Source organism: Phaenicophaeus curvirostris, chromosome 18 (genome assembly GCF_032191515.1).
Source record: "Phaenicophaeus curvirostris isolate KB17595 chromosome 18, BPBGC_Pcur_1.0, whole genome shotgun sequence".
NCBI classification, from domain to species: domain Eukaryota; kingdom Metazoa; phylum Chordata; class Aves; order Cuculiformes; family Cuculidae; genus Phaenicophaeus; species Phaenicophaeus curvirostris.
This window is the reverse complement of record NC_091409.1, coordinates 240,413-262,353: the sequence shown is the minus strand read 5'-3', so window position 1 is coordinate 262,353 and position 21,941 is coordinate 240,413. Positions and strand designations below refer to the sequence as shown.

The 21,941-nt window shown below is 41.6% G+C and overlaps 1 protein-coding gene across 1 annotated transcript; it reads left to right on the top strand.

Annotated features, from left to right (window-relative positions):
* Positions 1–14,758: 14,758 nt before the first annotated feature.
* Positions 14,759–21,780, top strand: ZNFX1 (zinc finger NFX1-type containing 1). Its single transcript, XM_069872147.1, has 7 exons — positions 14,759–14,962; positions 15,081–15,220; positions 15,535–15,690; positions 16,364–16,508; positions 16,878–16,988; positions 17,696–17,791; positions 19,526–21,780. The coding sequence occupies exons 2-7, from the start codon at positions 15,117–15,119 to the stop codon at positions 20,228–20,230; spliced, it is 1,317 nt and encodes a 438-aa protein (XP_069728248.1). The 5' UTR covers positions 14,759–14,962; positions 15,081–15,116; the 3' UTR covers positions 20,231–21,780.
* Positions 21,781–21,941: the final 161 nt, after the last annotated feature.

Below are 21,941 nucleotides of genomic sequence, written 5' to 3'. Positions count from 1 at the left end.
CGTGCCAGAATATTCTCAGTCTCACCTGTGCAGCCTCATCATCTTGAATACACTTCCAAATCAACTCGGCACTAACAAATAGCATTGCCCCAAAGGGGTTTTCTCTACATAGCATTCTACAAGTCCTTGGGAGCTCTGGAATGCTAGTTAACAGAAATGTTCAGCAGAATCATTTCAGTTTAAAGACAAAAGATTAAAGAACAGATTAAGACAGTTCGTTGTGTCAGGCATTAAATTTGACTTCAAAACTAAACTGCATTTTCAAGATCCATATTTTTTTTTAAAACTCAAATCAACAAAAAATGCCAGCCAGATACATTTCATTGTTAATGTGCAAGAGATTCTATTACAGGTAAAACATTTTTGCATTCTAATTAAAAACAAGAGTTAGGACTGTTCTGCCTCTGATAAAGTCAACTCACTTCATGAGCTGTCCCTTATCATAAAGGAAAGCTTTTGTTGAACCTTCATACCAGCAGAAATTGTGTGCCAGCTAAGTGCTAATTACAGTTAGATGTAAAGTCACGCATTAAAACAGGCTTTTGGACACTCCAGTCCAAATAGTCTGGTCTATACTCAATTCAGTCAGTCAAGCACCTGGCCAAAAACTTACCTGAGGAGCTCCTGCATCCATTATTGTAACCGAAAAGTAGATAGAAAACATGAAGAAAGTTCCCAGACAATATTAAGGAGATGTAAAATAGGGCTCTAAAATCCAAATCCCATCATTTATTTTGGCAACTGCGTGTTATAGTGCAATTACCAAATAAAAAGGGTTCAGTTATGCTGCTTTTGAAGGTTTGGAAACACTGCCACCTTTGCTGAAAAAAGTATTATTTGAGATTGATTATCCTGTCAATCACTGTTATGTTTCACTCTTTAAAATTTCCATGACTGCTGTGAAGTTGCAGGTCATATTGTTATATTCTAAATTGACCCAGCAATCTGTGTACAGGCATTGACAGATTCCTTTTGAATAAGTGTTCGTATAAACATCAAATTTGTTTCCATTTAGCAATAGCTTCCTACAATAAACATACTTTTATGAGAGTACAACACTGTCCTCAGCTTTGCACGTAGCTGTGTATTTGGGCCTGGCTGTACAGGTTAACTTTGGAAACAATCTAGACCTAGACATGAAGGCACTCTTAGTATAAAATAAGGCCTAGCTGTATACAACACTTGTTCTGTACTGTCCTCCTATTTCGTACTGCCCTTTTATTTTTGTCTCCATACTAAATAAAAAAAAAAAAAACAAACACCAACAAAAAAATCCCCACACTTCACACAAAGTTCAACCTTGATTTTGTGGAAGTAAAAGCTAGAACTTAAAGGACAGTTCCACCACTAATTCTATAAATGCTGCCAATCACGGCAGCCTACTCTGCAAGTTCAGTCAGACACAAAGTGTCACTGTTCTTAGTCCTTAATTCCACCTGGAAACCATGAAGGCCCATACCACATATGAAGAACAATTAATTACAACAGCATAGGAGAAACAAACAATACAGAGCTTTTTATAACAAAACCTGATATATTCTAAATCTACAGCCCCATTAAAAATCCTTCAACCCTAGCCCAAAGAGCACAGGGCTGCTCATGATCTGAATCTCCACATAGGTGATCCATTTGATAGATTCTTTTACCCCAAAACAGAATTATTGCAATACTTACCCATTTCAGTAGGTTATTCTGCTCATCAATATGTATGCGCACTACATTATAGTAACAAAAACACATTAAATATCTGCAGGTTTCTCAACATCAGTTTCCAGAACAGCACTCAATGTATGTACTGAATCACTGCTGACTGCCGTGAAGTTAGTTTTCCCATGCAGATACAACAGGTGATGAACTACCAGAAACAATACATAATTACTAACTTTACCAACTTTTTGTAGATACACACCCGGGGTAGACAAAGGGAACTCCATCCAGTTAAAATTTTGACAGACTCTCTGCTTTAGCTCCAGCCCACCCCTTCCTTTGCACTGGTACCAACATTTCTGCAACTCGTGGTAAGCTGACAGCTGGAAGGTATCTGGGAGGTTTTGTTTGGCTTTGGGGTACAGGTTTTTTCGTTTGCCAACTGCAAGGGCCTCAGTCCCAGAACAAGGGGAGAACAGTTACCCGGAAAAGAATCACAATAGCCCTGACGCAGCTTAAGAGCTGTGGAAGTGTACCACGCTGTCTTGAAAATAGAGCATTCCATGGGAATGCAGTTAAGGAGTTCTGGTTTTATACTCCGAATTAATACTGGAAAAAAAGTCAGTTTATTGTGATGATGCTTGCTTTTTGCACAATACACCACCTTAGCTCCCACCCCAGCATTTAAGCAAATAAACCTCAGCCCATTATACAAAGGCTTCTTTAGTCCCTAACCCAAAAGAGCATAAGTCAACAATAAATATCTGTAGTGACAGAAAGACAAGGCGCACTCAAAGTACAGAGTCCTCTAGATCTTGGAGAAAGGTCAGGGAGCCTTTTGGTAAACAAGAACAACTTGAATAGAAAAGAGCTTCAAGGTAGACAAATGAGGTTGAACCTGTAGATGCCTTCAGTTTGATTTTAAGCAATGTATCTGAAGCTACAATAACTTTATAAATAACCACTAAATAGGTTTTGAAGTTAACTGTTTTACAAAAGAATATGATTAGAACAGGATATGTTTCCTAATGTCTGTCTTCCTTTAGTATATAAACAACAACTAAGATTTCTAGTTTGGCAGCATACAGTCTTCATTGCAAATGTTAGTCTAGAAATACTATTGGAAGTAAGAAAAGATGGATTGTCACCTGGCAGTGATCATCTCTTAACAGTTAGCACAAATCATAAAACAAGAAACCGCAAGCAAGACCTGTAGAATTGACAGCTGATCCACAGCATGAGAACGGTTTATTCCCATTCTTACAAGTGAGAACTTTATTTCTTGACAATTCATTTGCAGGTAGTATTTGCTAACCAAGTAGCTTGAAGTTTCAGTCAGACCAAAACTTCTAACTGAAATTCCAGCAATATAAGCATGCCTGCATGTTATTAAAGGAAATAGTGGAAAATTTTGCAGGCTGACATCCAGAATGTCTGCGGTTCCATTTCATATTTCTCTCTTCTTGCAAAGCAGTTATTAGACCAGAACTTCAAAACTTATTATCTTTTTTTTTTTTTTTTTGTGAAGCCTGGAAATTTCCACTGCTTTAAAAGATTTTTAAGAAGCTTTCTCAAATGTACAGCTCTAACATTACACTTTTGCCTAGACAGAACCTTTAGTTTAAGCAAAATTTCACCGATATAAAACAGTGCTAAGATGGGGGAAGTGAAAAAACTTGCTCATATACCAAAAGCATTGCATGGCCAATCTGAAATATTGTTGTGCTACATATTCATCTCTTGTTAGAGGTCATTTGAGGTCCAGCTACAGAGAGGTAAAAGATGACAAAGTAGTTGAAGATAAAGCTATCTTGCAGCTGTACATTTGAACAAAAAAAAAAATACAGTGGATGACAGTGCAAGCTACTGTTTCCCTATCAAGAGACAGATCTCCCCAAGTTTCCTCAAATCTCCCCTCATTACCTCTCACTGGATCCCACTTGTCATTCCCAATCCTTTCTTATGATCTCTGACACAGCCAATACAAGTCTGGCAAGATCACCGCATTGGTTCTACACCTCACCTCTACAAGTTTTGTTTACGAGCTGTGAACATACATCACCAAAGGATTAGGAGCTTCAACGGAAAAAACACAGCTGTCAGACAGAAGTATGCAAAACCTACTCCAGCCAGTGTAGACAGATGGGTTTTCAGTTTTCTGTGCACTGATCAAAAGTAGTATCTTCCTCTTAAGGGGGGATCAAAAGGACATTCTAAGGTAACAGAGGCGCTGGTTTTGTTCCATTTTAATCAAGAGAACAATTTGCAGATAAAGCACTCTTGCTATTGTTGCCTTTAGTGCTATCTATGACTAGATAAACACTTCAGATACTGATTAAGAAGGGATCCTATCAATTATTGCCTAAAAATGTTATTTTCCATCAGAGGTTTTAATGGAAAACTAAAACTTTGAAATAAGGAAAGAGTTATTAACAAAGCAAGAACAATGCACATGGCAGTACATGGCATCAAACTGGCATGCAACCAAATAAGATACCTTGAAAACGTCATGAATCTATTTGATCTTTTAGATTTTCTTGTTTAAAAAACTCCTACAAAATTATAATTAAATGAGAAGCACAGCAGAGTATGACTTTGAGCAAGTATTTTTAAACTTCCTTCTTAAGTAGTTAAGGCATAAGGATTCTCTCTTAAAGTACTTAATAGTTATAAGTGAGCCAGCAAATGGTATTTTACAAGTACTGGGTTTAAAAGGATTAAAAATCTATGCACACCTAGCAGCAGTACCTAAAATGTCATCCTGTAGTAGGCCCTATGCAGTCTGTCCATTGAGCCAGAAATCCCCACTCTGAACATTCAAAAGGCTTCTACAGAAGAAAAAAACTAGAGTAATACAACAAGAGATGCTGGTAGGTCTGCTTTAGTTCATTGCTGCAGTAAAGATGGACAGAGCACAAAAGGAGGTGCAAGACAAGACATAATTCCCTATTTCTGTTTACCTCTTCAGCCCTAACTTTGGGGGAGGGAAGGGGTGTGTTATAGTGGAAGAAGCCTGGAAAGTCTACTGTCAAAAATGAAGTTTTAAAGTTTCATTTTAAATCATCTCCTTAAGATTTAAGCTACTAAGAATGGAGAATCATTTTAAACTCACCACTGTGAATAAGAGAAAAATTACTTTTTGAACCATTATTACTTCTTCTATAAGCTTCCCAGAAAAAATACTGCACTTTCACATACTTATTGATTGTGTGTGCACGTGTACCCTCTCAACATTCGTATGAAAAGTGTAATAAAAAGTATATCCAAATAGACTGCATAAGCTGCTACCCACTCACACACTGAGAGCAGCAAAAAGCATGCAGCACAGAAGTTTCCCTTTTCCTGCAACTCAGGAGCCTCAAGAGAATGTGACAAAACCAGCAACATTAAAAGGCTAATACACTCCATAGGGTAATAAAGAAGGTGTTAGAATTACAATTAAGAGTGTACAAGGCAAAACTAGTGGAATGCTGCCTTTGCTTTTGGTTTTACTTCTTCAGACTGGGGAAAAAGGAACACAAAACAGTCCTCTTGATTGACTGACTGAACAGTGAAAGGTTTCCCCAAAACACCAGGGTAGAGAACATGTGTTTCATTAATATTTTTTCCATCACAAATTACTTACTCTGCCTTCTGCGTAACCCCTCCATTAAGAGATACTGTAGCAAAAGCCACCCAACCCACTGCCTGCTCCTCTACCTGTTTTATCACGTCAGGAGGTTTCAGTGAGGCACAGCATTCTTTTATTAGACATAAGGTGACCATAGAGGAAATAAAGTATGTAGAACAACACCACAAAATTGTTACATTTCCTATTCTTAGGTGTGCATGTATAACAACTTCTAACTGCAATTTATTAGACTTCCCAGAATGATTTCCTCAGTCATGCTAACTAAGGCAGCATTTGAAAGACATTTATTATTTCCAGGATCATTCATGTAAGAATTAACCAGAAGCTGACTGATGTACTTCGATTTGAGCAAGTCTGTTTATAAGTGATTTTATAACCAAACTTTTGATGCTGAATCAGCACTGGAAGTTGGATTTGACTTTATACCCTTACCTAGATGTAAACTACTCAGCTCATCAATATTTGGCCAATGGGAACTAACGAAAAAAAGATTAAACCCATACAGTCTAGAAAGGTTCATTTCTAGACCTAGAGCAATATTTAAGAGTCTTTTAAAGATAAGAGGTCTAAAAGAAAAAAGCGACCTATTGCTTATGCAAGTCAAGAAAGCAGCTCATCTATATCCCAGAGATTTTGTAACTTTAAAATCTTGTGAGGACATTTCAGCACTTTACATACAAAGTAAACAGTATAATAACATCCCTTCAGCTTACTAATAACTTGCCAATGGAAGGGAGAAATAGCTGCTTAGTCTTATGCTGCAAGACTTCATGTCTTGGGCTCTAGCTAGAGCTCAGAGCAGTACTAGACCTGCCTAAGATTTAAAAACCAAAAGTTTAGAGGCTTTCAGATGAACAATATGGAGAAAAGAAAAAGTATATCATTACCGTAAGCTTGTGTTTCTTAGTCATTCTTTGGCAGAGTAAACCTCAAACAGTCCGATTACTTTTCACACTTCTTCCCAAGATTATGCTTTTGTTATTTTAAATCTTAAAAAGATGAGTCCCCAAAACAGTGCATAAGAATACTACAATAGTAGTTTTGCAGTATCTGGTGCTGGTGAACCAACTTTGGCTTGTCCTTGTGGAACAAGTATGTTTATCTACCTGTTCCCTTCATGCGGTTCAGAAAACCATGGGACAAGAAGCAGTGTACTTGATTTAACCATGCAGTCCATTGCTAACAGACTTCAATATAGCAACACCTGGTAGACTGGGAATATTATCAGCAAGTTATAGCTTTAAACATATATATATACACATGAACACACACTAATTCTCAAGTTTGTCACAACAGTTATGAAAGTTCAGGATTCCAGAAAAACAAGTTGCAAACATCCATACTAACTTTAAAAGAAACAAGACCTGGGGGGATGAAGAGTGTTGCTAATTTTTAAATCTCCCACAGCTCCTCTTCGGGGTCTTGATGTTGCATGACTTACTATAAAAGCCCAGAAGGAACAGCACAATTTGTACTTTAATGCATTACCTGAAACCATTGAGTTAAGCTATGATAGAGCCACCATACTTAATATAAAGCTACCATTGTGAAGAAAAGCCTCTAACAATGACTTAAAATGTTTCACATAAGCACTATGACAAATCCTTTGCCTTAAAGTACTTATACTCCCCTCTTGATTAGGTAAAAACAAGCACTTGATACCATTTAAATCGCTCATAAAAGCATGTTATTTGATCTGGAATAAAGACACATTTTTTTCTTTAAAGTTCAAAATTACCTGTTAATGAGTATAGAGAAGGAAGGACATTCAGCACATCCATGTTCATATCAAGGTGACCTCCTCTTAGCTCCAAGAAAACAATTTAATATAGCATCATGATCTCATCACAACTATACCTGCAACTTTGTTCAGTAACAGGAAGAGAGATGCTTCCCTAGACACTGCATGGTGACAAGCCTGTCTAGCTTGCAATCAACTAGAGAAAAATGGGTGTTCTAAGACACCAGCCAGGAATGCAATACTTGAATTAGCAGCTTTGCTACAGCTGCCTTAGGAAAAAAAGGCTACTGAGTAGCAGTTATGTTGCACACATGACCCAAACCCTTGCACTGACAAGAAACGCTTAACATGAAGCCAAATGGGAGAGCCTTCTAAGTCTTTGACAATTCTTTTGAACACCCAGGCAGATCTGCTTTATTCTACATTGGCACAGAGAAAGTAGCAGGCAAACATCTAATCTGCCATTGTTTTCTTCAGCAAAGACAACTGGCAAATAGTCTCTAGTCAACAGATTTTGGCTAGTCTGGGAGTTTTCCCTTAGAATCGCTTTTTCTTCCCTTTCCCACATTCCCCAACTGCTCTCCTACATGTATTTCTAACTATAGTAAAACCCAAGTTAAAGACATTAGAAAGGATTCCCATTAGAAACCATTTAAGAAGTAACTATTTGTTGAAGGGAATACAGCCCATTCTTAATGCTTTTATATTTTTAGTGCCATTCCAAAGCATGTTTGTATGGCCTAATGATAAAATAATCCAGAAAATTTATTTTTTTACCATTCGTGTGTGCTGAGAGAAAGCTACTGGAATCATAAAAGACAGTGCATCTTGTTCTATTCCACCTCAAAGTTCACAAGAAAAAGCACACACATAGCCCTGTGAAAGTTCTAGACAAACAAAGCCAATTCTGAAGAGCAAGTTTCATCCATACATTGAATAGCCTTACAGTCTGAGACCAGGGAGCAAAAATGTACTTCAACGTTTTCTTTCCACCCTGTTCAGCTCAGTCCCCTTCCTACCACTGCCAAGGAGAGGTGGGGGGGAGGAAGTGTAACGCTACAACCAGCTACGAGAAACACATTACAGTGATAACATTTTTAGCCATTCAACCCTTTTCAGTGTTGCCTTTGAAAAAGCAGACGACTAATTTTCTTACTTCCATGCAGCAGAGAACAGGAGGAAAAGAATCTTCATAACTCAGAAGTCACATACAGAATATTCCATGCAACTGTATGTACAAACCTACCTCAAAAACATGCTTCTAAAATGCCCTCTGGGTATACCTGCACTACTAGATTATCTCATTCCATGGCTGTGACACATCTTGACATGCATGGAAGTGTGGGAACAGGAAAAAAGTTCAGGCTTTCTGGCAAAACCTCAGGCTCAGACAAGGCTAAAGCAGGTGCTGGTCATCATGGCTAGCAGTATAACAGATGTATTGTTCTGCAGACTTCCTCCTCCCCCATTTTCAGGTGCAACTGATAAATCAGGGCAAGATTGCTGTGTAATTTAGCCACATGTGCAACAACTTGAAGGAAAAAATTGCTTGCCCTGACCTAACAATTACTTTTTCTGGAGAACTTTTACAATATTTACAGATTTCTAGAAAAATCTCTAACATAAAATGCAGTTATGATGGTTTCATGACTTTAAGTGTCAAGTCATGTCACTACCCTTGTTTGTAATCTTCAAAAAAGAAACTTAACTTGATGGTAAGAAAGCCTTTAAAATAAAATTTCCAATAGAGCAATGATCCATAACCTAACAAAGACTGCTTGGCAAACAGTTTAACTACACCTGACCTGAACAGGCTCACATTTAACAGGGAAGGTGGCAAAATGGTAGAGGGTAGGGAAACAACCAAAACCAAACCAAAGAAACCAACTCCATACACATACAAAGCACAGAACGGCAGAGAATGCTTAAAGGTAGACAGAAACCTGTAGAGCTGACCTTATCACCTCCATTCTTCTAGTATGTTACAAAAGCAGTCACCACCTCAGAAGCAAGCAACTTATATCATACCTCAAGCTTATCTGCAGCAGCAGCAAGCCTCACTTTCCAGGGTATCAGCAAAGTGAGCAATAAAACCAATGGTAGCCTCCTTGCTCTCCTCTCCCTGTCATTTAAATAGCATGCTGTCTGAAGCAACTGCCTTTTTCTTACCTCTGTACAGTGTCAGAAATAGGGCTGGCTCTAGAGAACCAAGACTAAAAATCTACATCTAAAAGCATAAAACCTTACCAACAACTCCACACCCTGCACACAAAAGACTAAAAATCCCTCATGAGAATGAGTTTGGAAGCAATTTAATTTTTTTTCTACTTCAAAGCCAATCAGCTTATTTATAACTCGATTAAAAGTAATGAATTACATTAGAAGTATTTTTAAAGTCAGAAGGTCCATCTGAAGCATACCTCCCATTTACATGGATGAAAAAGGATTTGATGTACCTTCTCTTAGCTAAACGTAGCATATAAAATCAGAGTGGAAATATATTCCATAGCAGACTTAAATCAGTAGCCATTAAATTATTTCATAATTGCCTTGTTCCTAATAGACTATATTTAGAAACGTGAATAGATCTAGCTGGAGAAAAAAAGCACACAGGCATGCTGCCCCAGCATTCAGGTTTAGATATTCTTCGTGACCCACTCATACCCTCGGCATAAATGACACTAATCCTCCCTTCCCCTCTCCCCTCCATTTTTCAGTATAAAAACAAGGTGGAAGAACGTTTATAAATTTATAAATACCTTAATGAAAAAGCTTCAATGAACATAACAGAATATCCTATATCATACAGCCATTCAAGATCACCTCTTTGAGGGAGGCTCATTTAAATGCAGCAGTTGAAGCAACCTCCAGTGTCAGACTGTAGTATTCAATATCATTTTACATGCTACCAATGGCTTGATTTTGCAGACAAATATAACCAAGACACCCTTTCTTTCTCAGAATCCTTTTTAACAAAAAAAAAAAAGCACCACCCTTTTCTATGCAATTATAACACAAATTAATCTTAAAGGCTTTCACTGGGATTACTTGTCCATTATTAATGTAAAAAAAAAAAAAAGCCCATGATCAAAAGATAATGTTCTATTGTAAAACAGATTTCCTTCTCCTTTCTACTCTGCATTTTGTCTCAACTATACATTTGTCTCAGTGGTACTACACAAGAAATCAATAAGCAGACATCCAGGTTAATTAATCCAAAGCCAGGATGGACAGGGGTTTCAAGTGAAGAATTAAAAAAACCCAAATCCCACAAAACTCATATGCCAAATAAAAGCAGACTGGAAACAGCATGTTGTCATCTGGAATGGTACTTAAAGCAAGGTTGAATACTGGGTTTATTCTGTCTGCTATCACTTCCACTGCCCCCCTCTCTTCATATCACAGCAAAAAACTCATCGGTATTAACAATAATTAAAAAAACAGTAGTGACAGTTAAATGAAATTCTGAACTACAGTCAGTTAAACAGCCCATTACAATAACTGCAATTATCATATGTTATCATGCACACTCTAGACAAAAAAAACCCCAAAACAACAAAAAAAAAACAGAAAAAAAATCCCCACAACCCACAATTCTGTCCGTTCCCTCTAAACACAAGCTCTTATGCTCGCTTTCTCGCAGATACTATTTGCTACTACGCAGCTACCTTGTATTTATATTTAGAACACACACATCTTTATCTCAGTGTAGCAGCTTATTGTTGTCAGAAATATTTAATGAGAAAATATTTAATTTTATAATAGTAACAACAGAATTTTTAGCTTATTTTAAGTGTCTGTTCTAACTGTATTATAGACACTGCATAGCTAGACATTACTGTCTCTCACACCACCCCAGATTTACTTCAGTTTAGTGATGTTATTCCAGAAAGAATAAAACAAAGTATTTACCAATAACTTTTGGATAAAAGATTTAAAGCCCAAATCGGGGTTTCTTTTTCCTAACAGGTTAAGAGGGCAGGGGATACTGCCTTAATAAGAGACTGATTTAAAACTGCATTCACTGGTTAAGCTGACAAAGTGCAGAGCTTCTCTTCTGAGAGAAAACCTGATCACGCTTAAGAGTCAGAGCAGAAACCGCAAACAGAACCAACTTTAGAACCAAACAAAGAGAATTCTGGGAATTCTGTCAACCTCAGGCAACATCCCCACCCATATTCACCCCATTCATACCCCAGGATCGACACCTATACCGGAACGTGACCTCGGGGAAAGAAGAAAGAAAATTCTTTCCGCTCCTCACGAGCGCGGTTTCATCGCAGCCACGGGGCAGAGATGGATAAAAGGGACGGAGATCCACCTCGTACGCCTGGTATTTGGTGCTCGGGAGAGAGAGAACACGGCGAGAGACGAGCCCGCTCCGAAACTCCGGGCGGCGGGAGGGCGATCAGGAGGAGGACACAGCCGGGGACATCCCGGTCCCGCAGCGGCACCCCGGCACCCCTCGCTAACTGCGGCCGAAGTTACAGCGGCCGGGACGAGGCGCAGGCGCTCGCACGCCGCCCGGGGAAGCCGCCGCCCCCAGCCCCGGGCTGCTCCCTTCCCCGGCGAGGGGCTGCCCGCCCTCCCCATCCCAGTCCCACCCCAGAAGCGGGGGAACGAGAACTCTCCTCCACTCCCCTCCCCTCCCCTCGATACTCCCTCCCTCCCAACCCCACTCACCGGGGAACGGAGCCAAAGCTCAGCTGCGTCTCTTTCCCCCTCGTCACCCTCACACTCAACCCCTCGCCGCCATTTTCCTCTCTGCCCAGATTTAAATAGGAACCAGGCTCCCCGAGCCGAGCCACAGGAGGGGGGCGCAGGGCATTGTGGGACCTGTAGTACGTCCCCCCGTCTGCGGGGTATTGTGGAACCTGTAGTCCAGCACTCCCTCCGCCGCGGGGCATCACGGTACTTGTAGTGCGGCGCTGCTCCGGCTCGGTGACGGGAGCTCAGCCGAGCGCCCGCTCCGCGGCACCGCCGGTGACCGCCTGCACTGCCCGCACGCAAACAGCTCCTCCCGGCCCCGTGGGAAACTGCCCTGCGCTGCGGAGCCCCGTGGTTAACCGCAAGTCACGGCGGTGCGGTTTAACGGGTCCGGTTTGTGCGCGCCAGCGGTTAAAAGGCAGCGAGGACTCGGCCCCGCGCGCAGCGGTGGCGACACCGCGGCGGCCAAGTGGAGCTTCGACGCCCAGCACCGTCATGTCCGTTTCAATAAAGAAACTCGTCTGTGTAAGAGAACGTCTAATAAAACGCAAGCAGGTCGGGATAAAAGTTAACAGCACAAATAGAATCATTAAGATTGTAAAAGACCTCTAGGATCATCCAACCCCATCAGCCCAACAGCACGGTGCCTCCAAACCACGTCCCGAAGTGCCACGGCTACAAGTCTCTTGAGTGCCTCCAGAGACAGAGACTCCACCGCTTCCCCGGGCAGCCGGTTCCGGTGCTTCACCACTCTTTTGGTCAGTATTCTGATCAGTTATCTCTGCTTCGGGTACGTAGCAAAGATGGGTCTCAAACAAACTTGTAGGAGTATGCTCATCATCTATAAAAAAAGGGCAAGGGCGTGAAAGGCTGGGGACCTACGTAATTTAACTATCCTGTGCCACAGTTTGACTGAATAAATGCTGTTTTCATAAACTTTCTTTGAGCAAGTGTTTAAAAATTTGCAGGCGGTGTGTGGACTCATAAAGCAGCTGTATGAAAATGCTGCTTTTATATTGAAAACTCATAAAATATCAAATAACTAAAGGCACAGACTTGAGCCCTGCCAAGCTCTTCACACAGAGCTCATTAGAGGACCATAGCCATAAATAGTATTCAAGATGGACAGACGATTAAAACCATTAACTACACCTTCCTGTAATTCCCAAATAAAAAAAATACATCAAACTAGTGCTGGGCACCTCTGAGCGAGTTACTGGTACGATATGAGCCTCCTGCTACCTCTGAAATGAACATTACAAACAAAACCAATTCAGAGGTAAAAGAAGTTCAAATACATCAAGTTGAGGAATTCAACCTCCACCTTAGATTTTACTTTGCAGTTGTAATACACAGGACTCACCAATCACAAAAGTCTGTATGTACTTATGAACTCAAATTTAACCAGCTGGTAGAGACAGATTCCTTTTTGTGTTATCACAACAGTAAAAACTTCGTATTGTTACAGTACCTTAAGCGGAATGAAGTCCTGTTGCATTTCCCCAAAGTGTGATGTCTGTTCTTGGACAATTCCAGTTCTTCCATTCCAGATAATCTTTTCCTGCAGGCTGTTCTCTTCTTCTAGGGCATTTATCAGCTCAAAACCAAAGGAAACATGCAGGGGGGAACAGGTTAATGAATGGCAGCAGTAACACTGCAATTTAGTTATGTTTTGGTTTTTTATTTGGGCAAACCGCACATTATTAATATTTTTTCAGTTTAGACCATAAGGTCTCAAATTATACTTACATTGCATCTATAACACCTTGGACTCAAGACTGATACAGAACTTCCTATATCAGAGTCTAAACATTCTGTATCTTTTTTTCCCTAGTAACCTTTGGTTTCTGTTACAGCATTTATAAACAGATAACTTCAAAGTTAGCTCTGATTTTATACAACAAAGTGTACAGTATAAAGTGCTTTCATTTTTCATTGATATTAATTTTTTGTAGAGTACCACATGAGACCCCTCCTAATTTTTGTAGTTGTCTTAAAAACTGATCATAGTGTTATAAGTGCAGCTGTAGAACTGTGACATTTAACATTTCTATCTATTTGCTCCACCTGCTGGTGCATATTCCTTTCAAAGTAGTCTTTGAAGCCTAGATGTCTTAAAAATTTCACCAAAGATGTACACGAGACATACTTGACCTGAAGATGGGTTTATTTAATGTGCTAATTAAATCCAATCTGATCCTAAAATTTTCTCGTTCAGAAAAAGGAAGAACAGACTAGGGAAACACTAGGGAGGGAAGAGGGGGGAAACAGACCACACAGTGAGATCTTTTTGGTGTATAATTTGGATTTGATAAAAACAAATAAATGGACAGATAACTTACATTTAAACAACCTTCTGAAGTGTCTATAATGCAAATATTAAAGAAATATAACTTCTGATCACAAACCCAGAAGTTCAAACTGATTCATCTGCTTTTATTATTAAGCTAAGGGAAATTTGGAGACACTTACTGGGTTAAGATGGATCAAAGACAATCTGGTCATAAATGTAGGTTATTTAAAAAATATAACTTGAGCATGTTCGTTGAAATAATAGGACATCCAGATAATAGCTCTGCAGTGTTCTCCAGCCCCCTCACCAGCTTTGATAAGGAGTTCTACAACAGTGCTCTGCAACACTCAGTGATTCTGGAGTGGCTGGGCCTTGGTGTAACTGTCTTCACCCAGAATGCTGCAGAGAATGTAGGGGCTGAGAATCCACATCAAACAAACAAACGAACCTGAAAATCAAAACAAAAAGAAATTAAAAAAAACCCCAAAACACACCCAAACCCTAAACTCCCCAGAGAACCCCCACCATCCTCCACAGGTACATTTATGTAAGCTGTGCATGTGTGCCAGAAAAGACATTGTTACTTAATAGATACTGAAAGATGCATGGTACTGTAAGGTAGTGGAACAAAGATTAACCCTGATTTCCATATAGCGATCTGACTGCTGCACTGTGATACTGCTAGACTGGCTGTGGCTCACTGTGTGTGACTGGCGACTCTTACAGGTAGTCTGCAGGAGAGGAACTTTTGGAGATCCCAGAGGAGGCTGACCTGATTCAAGCTGACAGAGTGATTGAGGGTGAAGAGGCAGCAAAGCCTTAGGGAGGGAAAGAGGAAGAGCACAGAGCCATTCATGAGCTAGCCAGCATGCTGTTGGCTATGAGGTTGGAGGACCAGGAAGAAGGAGCAGCCCAACTCCAACAGACCCTTATGGAGTGGGAGGTAACTGCATGCAGCAGCATGCTTTGACTGTGCTTGCCTGTGTAAAGAGTAGCATGGCGATGCTAATACAGAAAAATATTTGTGCTCTAAGTGCTTATTGGGAGCTTTTATTCTGCAGATAACTACTGCCCAGAGGAAGAAAATGAAATAGAGGATGAAGGTTGAGCTCCATAAACTGAGTGCAATGACAGAGTTAGAGGCTAATGCTATTCAGGATCTGTGGCAGCTTGACCTGAGCTCCTGTTGGAGGCTTTACAGGTGGCAAAGCTATTTTGCAGAGTCTGTCAGGCAAATGTTTCCTATGACTATTACAGCTTACAAACTCTTCCTGTCAAGTCATGGTGTTTCTGTCCATATCTGTTCAGCTCCTTATTTGACCGTGTTTGTTCTTACCTTCCTTGTATTGCACAGGCAATGCTGTTATCTCCACTATGTGGTTTGGGACTAAGTGCAGATGTTAATAAACCCTTGCCTGAAAGACACAGAGGAAGTTTTGAGCTCAATCCACTCAGAACATCTGGATCACTACCCTGTTCCCCTTACTATGTGTGATAATTGCATTTTCTGCAGAGGCTTTTGCTGCAGACCTATCAGGGGGTTATTCGCCAGAGGATTCTGCAGCATGAACAGCAGTACCAGGCAGCAGCAGAAAGGCTGACAGAACTGAGGCTGCAGGAGGATCTCTGTATTCTCAAGGAGGCCAAAGTTGTGGGGATGACAACTACAGGGGCACATCAGCTGGGAAGCAAGCCAGTATTTCATTGCATCCAGTAATGGTCAAAGAAACTTGTTTCCAAAAGATTAGTATCATATGCTGCTTGACAGCGTGGGACAGGATCTGCATTAGTCTGTAGCCTTCCTATTCTCTGACTTCCTTTGCAAATGTGGCTATTATACGAGTTGTTGATTAACTGTGTGAGCAGTTTCTGTTCACTCTTACACTCCATTCATGTTGAACAGCATTCTTCTAAACGAAATGCTCTACTTGTGCCTGAGTAGAGCACAGCTTATGTCTGCACTGCTGTCCCCACATCACCCTCTGGTGATGAAAGCGTAAAGGTCATTGAAACACAACTCTTTGGTGAGACAACTTTAGGTTTAACTATGTGTGTTGATCAGTGTATTGAGTGGGTATCTTACGTCTGAGAAGAGCGTTGCGAAGGCGCAAAGGACAGGCATAGGACTCCAATCCCCACCTGCCTTCCCTAATATATCTTCATATTGAAGTCTTCCTTGGTGTGGTGCTGCTCTAAAGTTCAAAAAGATGAGTCTTGAAACAGGGAATCTTGGGAAGAACCCCAATATTTTCTGGGACATAGCCTGCTCCCCTTCCTCAAAACCTTTGTCATATTGCCTGCGCAATTATATTCTGCTAAAGTTTATCTTCTCTCCTTGCTCAGGAGCTGCCAAATACTGTCAGATCTTGCAAAAAATAGAGGAACGAATTGTCATCGTAGAAGAGGCAGCAGAGGTGCTTGAGGCTCACACTATTACTACTACGAGTAAAGCTTGCCAGCACGTGATCCTCACTGGAGATCACCAGCAGGTAAAATCCATGACTAATGCCTCTAACTTGTGCAAATTAGCTAGAACCTTTTAACCAAACACCATGTATGAAAGGTTGCCAAGAATTACTGCTCCCTAGCTGCCACAGATACTGCAGGTCCTGTCTCCTGTAGTTTTGGAGCAGAGCTCTTATAGGATTTGTCTTTTAGTTTACCTGATACAATTTTACATGTGCTTGCAGCCACTTCAGTTGTGGCTGTAACTAACTATCATATGTGGTGTTTCTGCAAGAATCCAGTCTCTGGCCTTTCTATGGGGGACCAGTGATAGAAAAAAGAGATGAGTGAAAAATCTTCCTGCTATGTAGGAGAAGTGCTAAACCATGGATCTCTTATTCCTCCTCTTTCAGCTACGTCCTAGTGCAAATGTATATGACCTGGCCAAGAACTTCAATCTGGAAATCTCTCTCTTCGAACGGCTGTTGAAAGTCAATTTCCTCTTTGTCTGCCTGAAATACCAAGTGAGGAAAAGCTATAAAGAACTCCATTGCGTTTGCGTTTAGATTGTTTTAAGTCTGTAGCACACTTAAGTTTATATTTCTACTCTCAGAACAGTCTGAGAGAAAAGAATGTGTTCCCAAGAGAGTTGTAAGAGCTATCAATCTGCCATGATGTTTCTGTGTATTTGCAATTATTCATTGATGTTGTCCACAGCACTGTGGTTCCCATATGTTTTAATGCAATGAACATGGCTTATTGTGGCATATGAAACTCACAGAACTCTGGAGGCTGACAGAAAAAGATTTCTCAAGCTTCTTCCTGCTAAATTACTGTAATCATTTATCTTGGTGCTTGGAGAAGTTAATTCTACCTCCAGCAGTCCTGTATTACAACTACTTAGAAGAGCTTATGTGTAGTGGTTAGGGTGAGGTGCTAGCTTCTGTTATCTATAATGTTCTTATATTTGCACTGAAACCAGCATTTTTATTACAACCTTGCCAAATTATTTTCTTGAAGATACTCAGCTACTTCTCCCTCTTACATTGCTGCTGGTGGCAGCAGTGATGAGGTGCGGGAGGATGGGAATTGAGAGGTGCTCCCTTCTTTACTCTTACTGGAAAGTCATCCTTGTCTTGTACTCAGCCACAGTCTGTACAGTTGAACAACAGAACACTGACAGGGAAACATGATGTTCCCTCAAGACTGATCCGGCTGCTTTGTGTTTCAGCACCGCATGCATCCTGAAATTGCCCAACTTCTCACCCCTCACATATACCAGGAGCTGGAGAACCATCCCTCTGTCCTGAAGTATGAGAACATAAAAGTGAGTTTTCAGCAATCACTTTTGTCCCCTGTTAATGGCTAAAATGAGTTTCTGTAAAATGCAGTGTTCAAGGATTTCAAATTTTTAGATCAAGTTCAGTTATTGAACTTTATACCTGAATCAAAGGTATGTGTGACATAATTAGACAAGTAATTTGTAGTTCTTCTGGCATTAGTGATATAGAGGATACTGGAAATTGATCCAGTACTGATAACTTTAAAAGAACAGTGAAATATGGAAGAGGGAGCAAAAGATTTGTAGGAGACTGAAAGTTAGGAAGAAATCTTACATGAGAGAATTAAAGCATTATATGTGAAACTCCAGTCAAATAGGTGACTTGATTCCTGGAACCCTCCTTCCTTGGGTTCTCTGTTTGGGCATTTTACTCCCACACAATATCTGCAAAGATGATCTATTCAGCTTAGAATTATAAAGTAATTGCTTATTACATGCGCAGTAAATGGCTAGAATTTAATAAATTATAAGCATTAGTATGCCTGCCATACCATAAAACACTGGGAGAGTCTTTGCTATAGTCAGATAGCTGTCAGTCAGAAGTGTTTGCCTCTACTTCTTCCTGAATGCTACTCAATTTCCACCTTAACGCAAACTCCCTGTTTTCTGGTTTGGATTTCCCAACCCTAACTAGGATGTTATATCAATATCTGTGTTTGACAAAAGCTGTTTTTTCCTGGTAAAATCAGCTTCTGGGTTTTGGCATGCGGTCCAAGAATTTCTAATGGGTAGAAGAATTCCAGTTAAATAGGCAAAAACTTAAGGTCCCCACTAACTCAAGACAAATGGAATTTTTGAACAGGTTAGCAGACAACTCTACACCCCTGGAGCTGGTGAAGGACTGACTACTGGAGTCCCTAGTGGTCCTAGTTTTCCTGGTGGAAAAGCTTGTTTATAATTTTATTGCAGTAACAGAGAAGGCATGGGTTTTGCTAGGTGTTTTAGGCAAGTGCTGAGCCCGGTGCACTGCTAACTTACTATTTTTTTCCCCACATAGCCAAACCCAAACATTGTTCACACTACAAATGTGAAACTGATCTATAATAGTAGAATCATGGAATGGTTTGGGTTGGAAAGGACCTCAAAGCCCATCCAGTTCCAACCCCTGCCATAGGCAGGGACGCCTCTCACTGGATCAAGGTGTTCCAAGCACCATCCAGCCTGGCCTTGAACACCTCCAGGGATGGGGCAGCCACAACTTCTTTGGGCAACTTAGGCCACTGCCTCCCCACCCACACAGGGCAACATTTCTTCCTAATATCTCATCTCAATCTCTTCCAGCTGAAAAGTGTTCCCCCTCATCCTGTCTCTGCACTCCCCTGACCAAGAGCCCCTCCCCAGCTTTCCTGTAGCGCCTTTTAAGTACTGGAAGGTTGCTGTAATGTTTTCCCTGATGCTTTCAGAAATGTTATTAGTGCTTAATCCTCTCTTTTCTACAAAAGGTATAGTAGGAAAAACTGAAATCATCCATAGGAACTGATTTCATATTAGGATGCTGAAACGTCACCAGTAAGCTGAAATGTGATGAATAAGCTTAAGTTCCTATCAGATGAATACGCAGTGGAAATCTAAGAGCAAATTGCCTAAGTATGAAGTAGCTGCATACTGTAGCCTCTCTCCCTAACAGTCTTCCTGTCAGTGAATAATCAGGAACATGGAAAGAGGCTGCTGTGGCAGAAGCCAGAGTTCTGTTTCTGACTTTGCTTTCTCTTGTTTCAGGGGATCTCATCTAACCTCTTCTTTGTGGAACGTGACTTTCCTAAGCAAGAGATCCAGGAAGGCAAAAGCCACCAGAACCCACATGAGGCCCAGTTTGTAGTGGAACTGTGCAAATACTTCTCGTGTCAGGACTATCTACCTTCTCAGATCACCATTCTCACTACTTACACTGGACAGCTTTTCTGCCTGCATAAGCTCATGCCAGCCAAGACCTTTGCAGGTGTGAAGGTTCATGTAGTAGATAAGTACCAGGGGGAGGAGAATGATATTATTCTGCTGTCACTCGTGCAGAGCAACAAAGAGAAGAGAACTGTGTTCTTACAGATTCCTAATCTGATATGCGTAGTATTATCCAGAGCTAAGAAAGGGCTGTATTGTATTGGAAATATGAGAATGCTTGGCAAGGTTCCTCTCTGGAGCAAGGTTATTCAAACCCTTCAGGAGAAACGTCACATTGGCCAATCATTGGTCCTTTTCTGTCAAAACCACCCTGAAACCAAGACACTGGTATCTACAGCAGCAGACTTCAGCAAGGTCCCAGAGGGAGGCTGTAATCGCCCCAGTGAATTTAGGCTGAGTTGTGGACATGTTTGCACAAGGGCATGTCACCCATACGATGCACAGCACAAAGAGTACCAGTGTGTGAAGCCTTGTCCAAAGGTGCTCTGTGCAGATGGGCACCACTGTCAGTGGTTGTGTTATTAGCCCTGTGGATCATGCATGGTGATAGTAGAGAAAACTATTTTTAAGTGTGGCCATCTGCAGATGGTGCCATGCTCTACTGCAGACAGTGAATTTCTTTGCCAAAAACCTTGCCAGAGGGAATTGATCTGTGAGCGTATGTGCAACAAATTCTGTGGGCAGGAATGCACTAAGTTGTGTCCTGAACTGGTTACAGTCACTCTGAAATGTGGCCACAAGCAGCAAGTTAAATGGTGAATTACTGAGCAGATGAAGCATGAAGAGTCTGTGGAATGTAACACTAAATATTCTGTGGTGCTCAAGTGTGGTCACATCTGCTCGGGTTCCTGCCACACCTGCTTTGGAGGGAGATTTCATAGGCCATGTAGCAGCCCATGCAAGCACACTTTGGTCTGCTCTCACAAGTGTCAGCAGCCTTGCACTACATAGTGCCCTCCCTGTCAGAGGGAGTGCCAGAACCACTGTATCCACAGTAGGTGTGGAAAGAAATGCGGACAGCATTGTTTTCAACATGCTGAGCTGTGTGGGTGGCAGTGCCAGCACTACCAATGTACCAATCTTTGCTCTGAACCATGCAATAGGCCTCACTGCAATGTACCATGTGCTAAGCTACTGCGCTGCGGTCATCTTTCTTCTGGTTTGTGTGGAGAGCCCTGCCCAAAGACGTGCCTTGTCTGTGACTGTGAGGAACTCATCCAGATATTTTTTGGCTTTGAAGAAGATTCAGATGCTTGATTTGTACAGCTTGAAGACTGCGGCCATGTCTTTGAGTCCCAAGGCCTTGACCATTATATGGATGAAGATAATATTATCAAGCTGAAGGTGTGCCCAATGCGTCAGACACCTATTGGAAAGAATTTGAGATACAGCACCATTGTAAAAAGGCAGCTACATGAGTTAGAACAGGTGAAAGAGAAAATTCAAGGCCCAGCAAACAAAATTGAGTCCAGTAGGCTAAGACTGCAGGCTGCGCTGGCAGGGAAAGCCATTCTGCACAGGACTCTGCCACTGAAGTACCGCATGCTGGAAGAGAAACTAAATGCTTCTAATTTCTCCACAAAGAGTATCAGACTATTTGAGAACCAGCTTAACTTTTACGAACGTGTAGCAAACCTAACCAATTCTATGAGCAAAATTGATGCGAGTGAGTGGAAAGAGGTGACAAAGCGGCTGGATGAAGTCCAGTAGTGCCTGGATAAGCCATGCCTCAGCTTAACAGGACAGGAGCTCTCTGACCTGCAGTCTGAGCTCCAGAGGCTGACCTGCTTGCTGAGCCTTTTGGCATGGTGCAAACGCACAAACGGGATGATCACCCCTGTGCTGGCACCAGAGGTTGCCTGTATACGTGAGGTCCTCCAGGGACAAAGAAGTTCACAGCAGAGGATGAGGCAGCAGTGAAGGCCAAGGTGGAGAAGCTCTATGCAGCCTTGCCCGTGTCAGGGCTAGGGATCTCTGATGCACAGCGGGTAAGGATTGTCTGTGCCATCAGCTGCCCCCGCGGACACTGGTTCAAGTGCAGCAACGGGCACGTCTACGTGGGAGTGTCCCGAAGTCACCGGGGGCGCGGCGTGGCTAGCGGCAACAGCCCGGCCCCGGAGACGGACGGCGCGAAGCACGCCGCCTGGTCCGAGGCAGCCAACGACCTGCTCGACTCCGACCAGCTCCGCCGGCTGCTGCAGCGTCCGGACACCCGCTCTCCGGCCTCCCTTGTGGC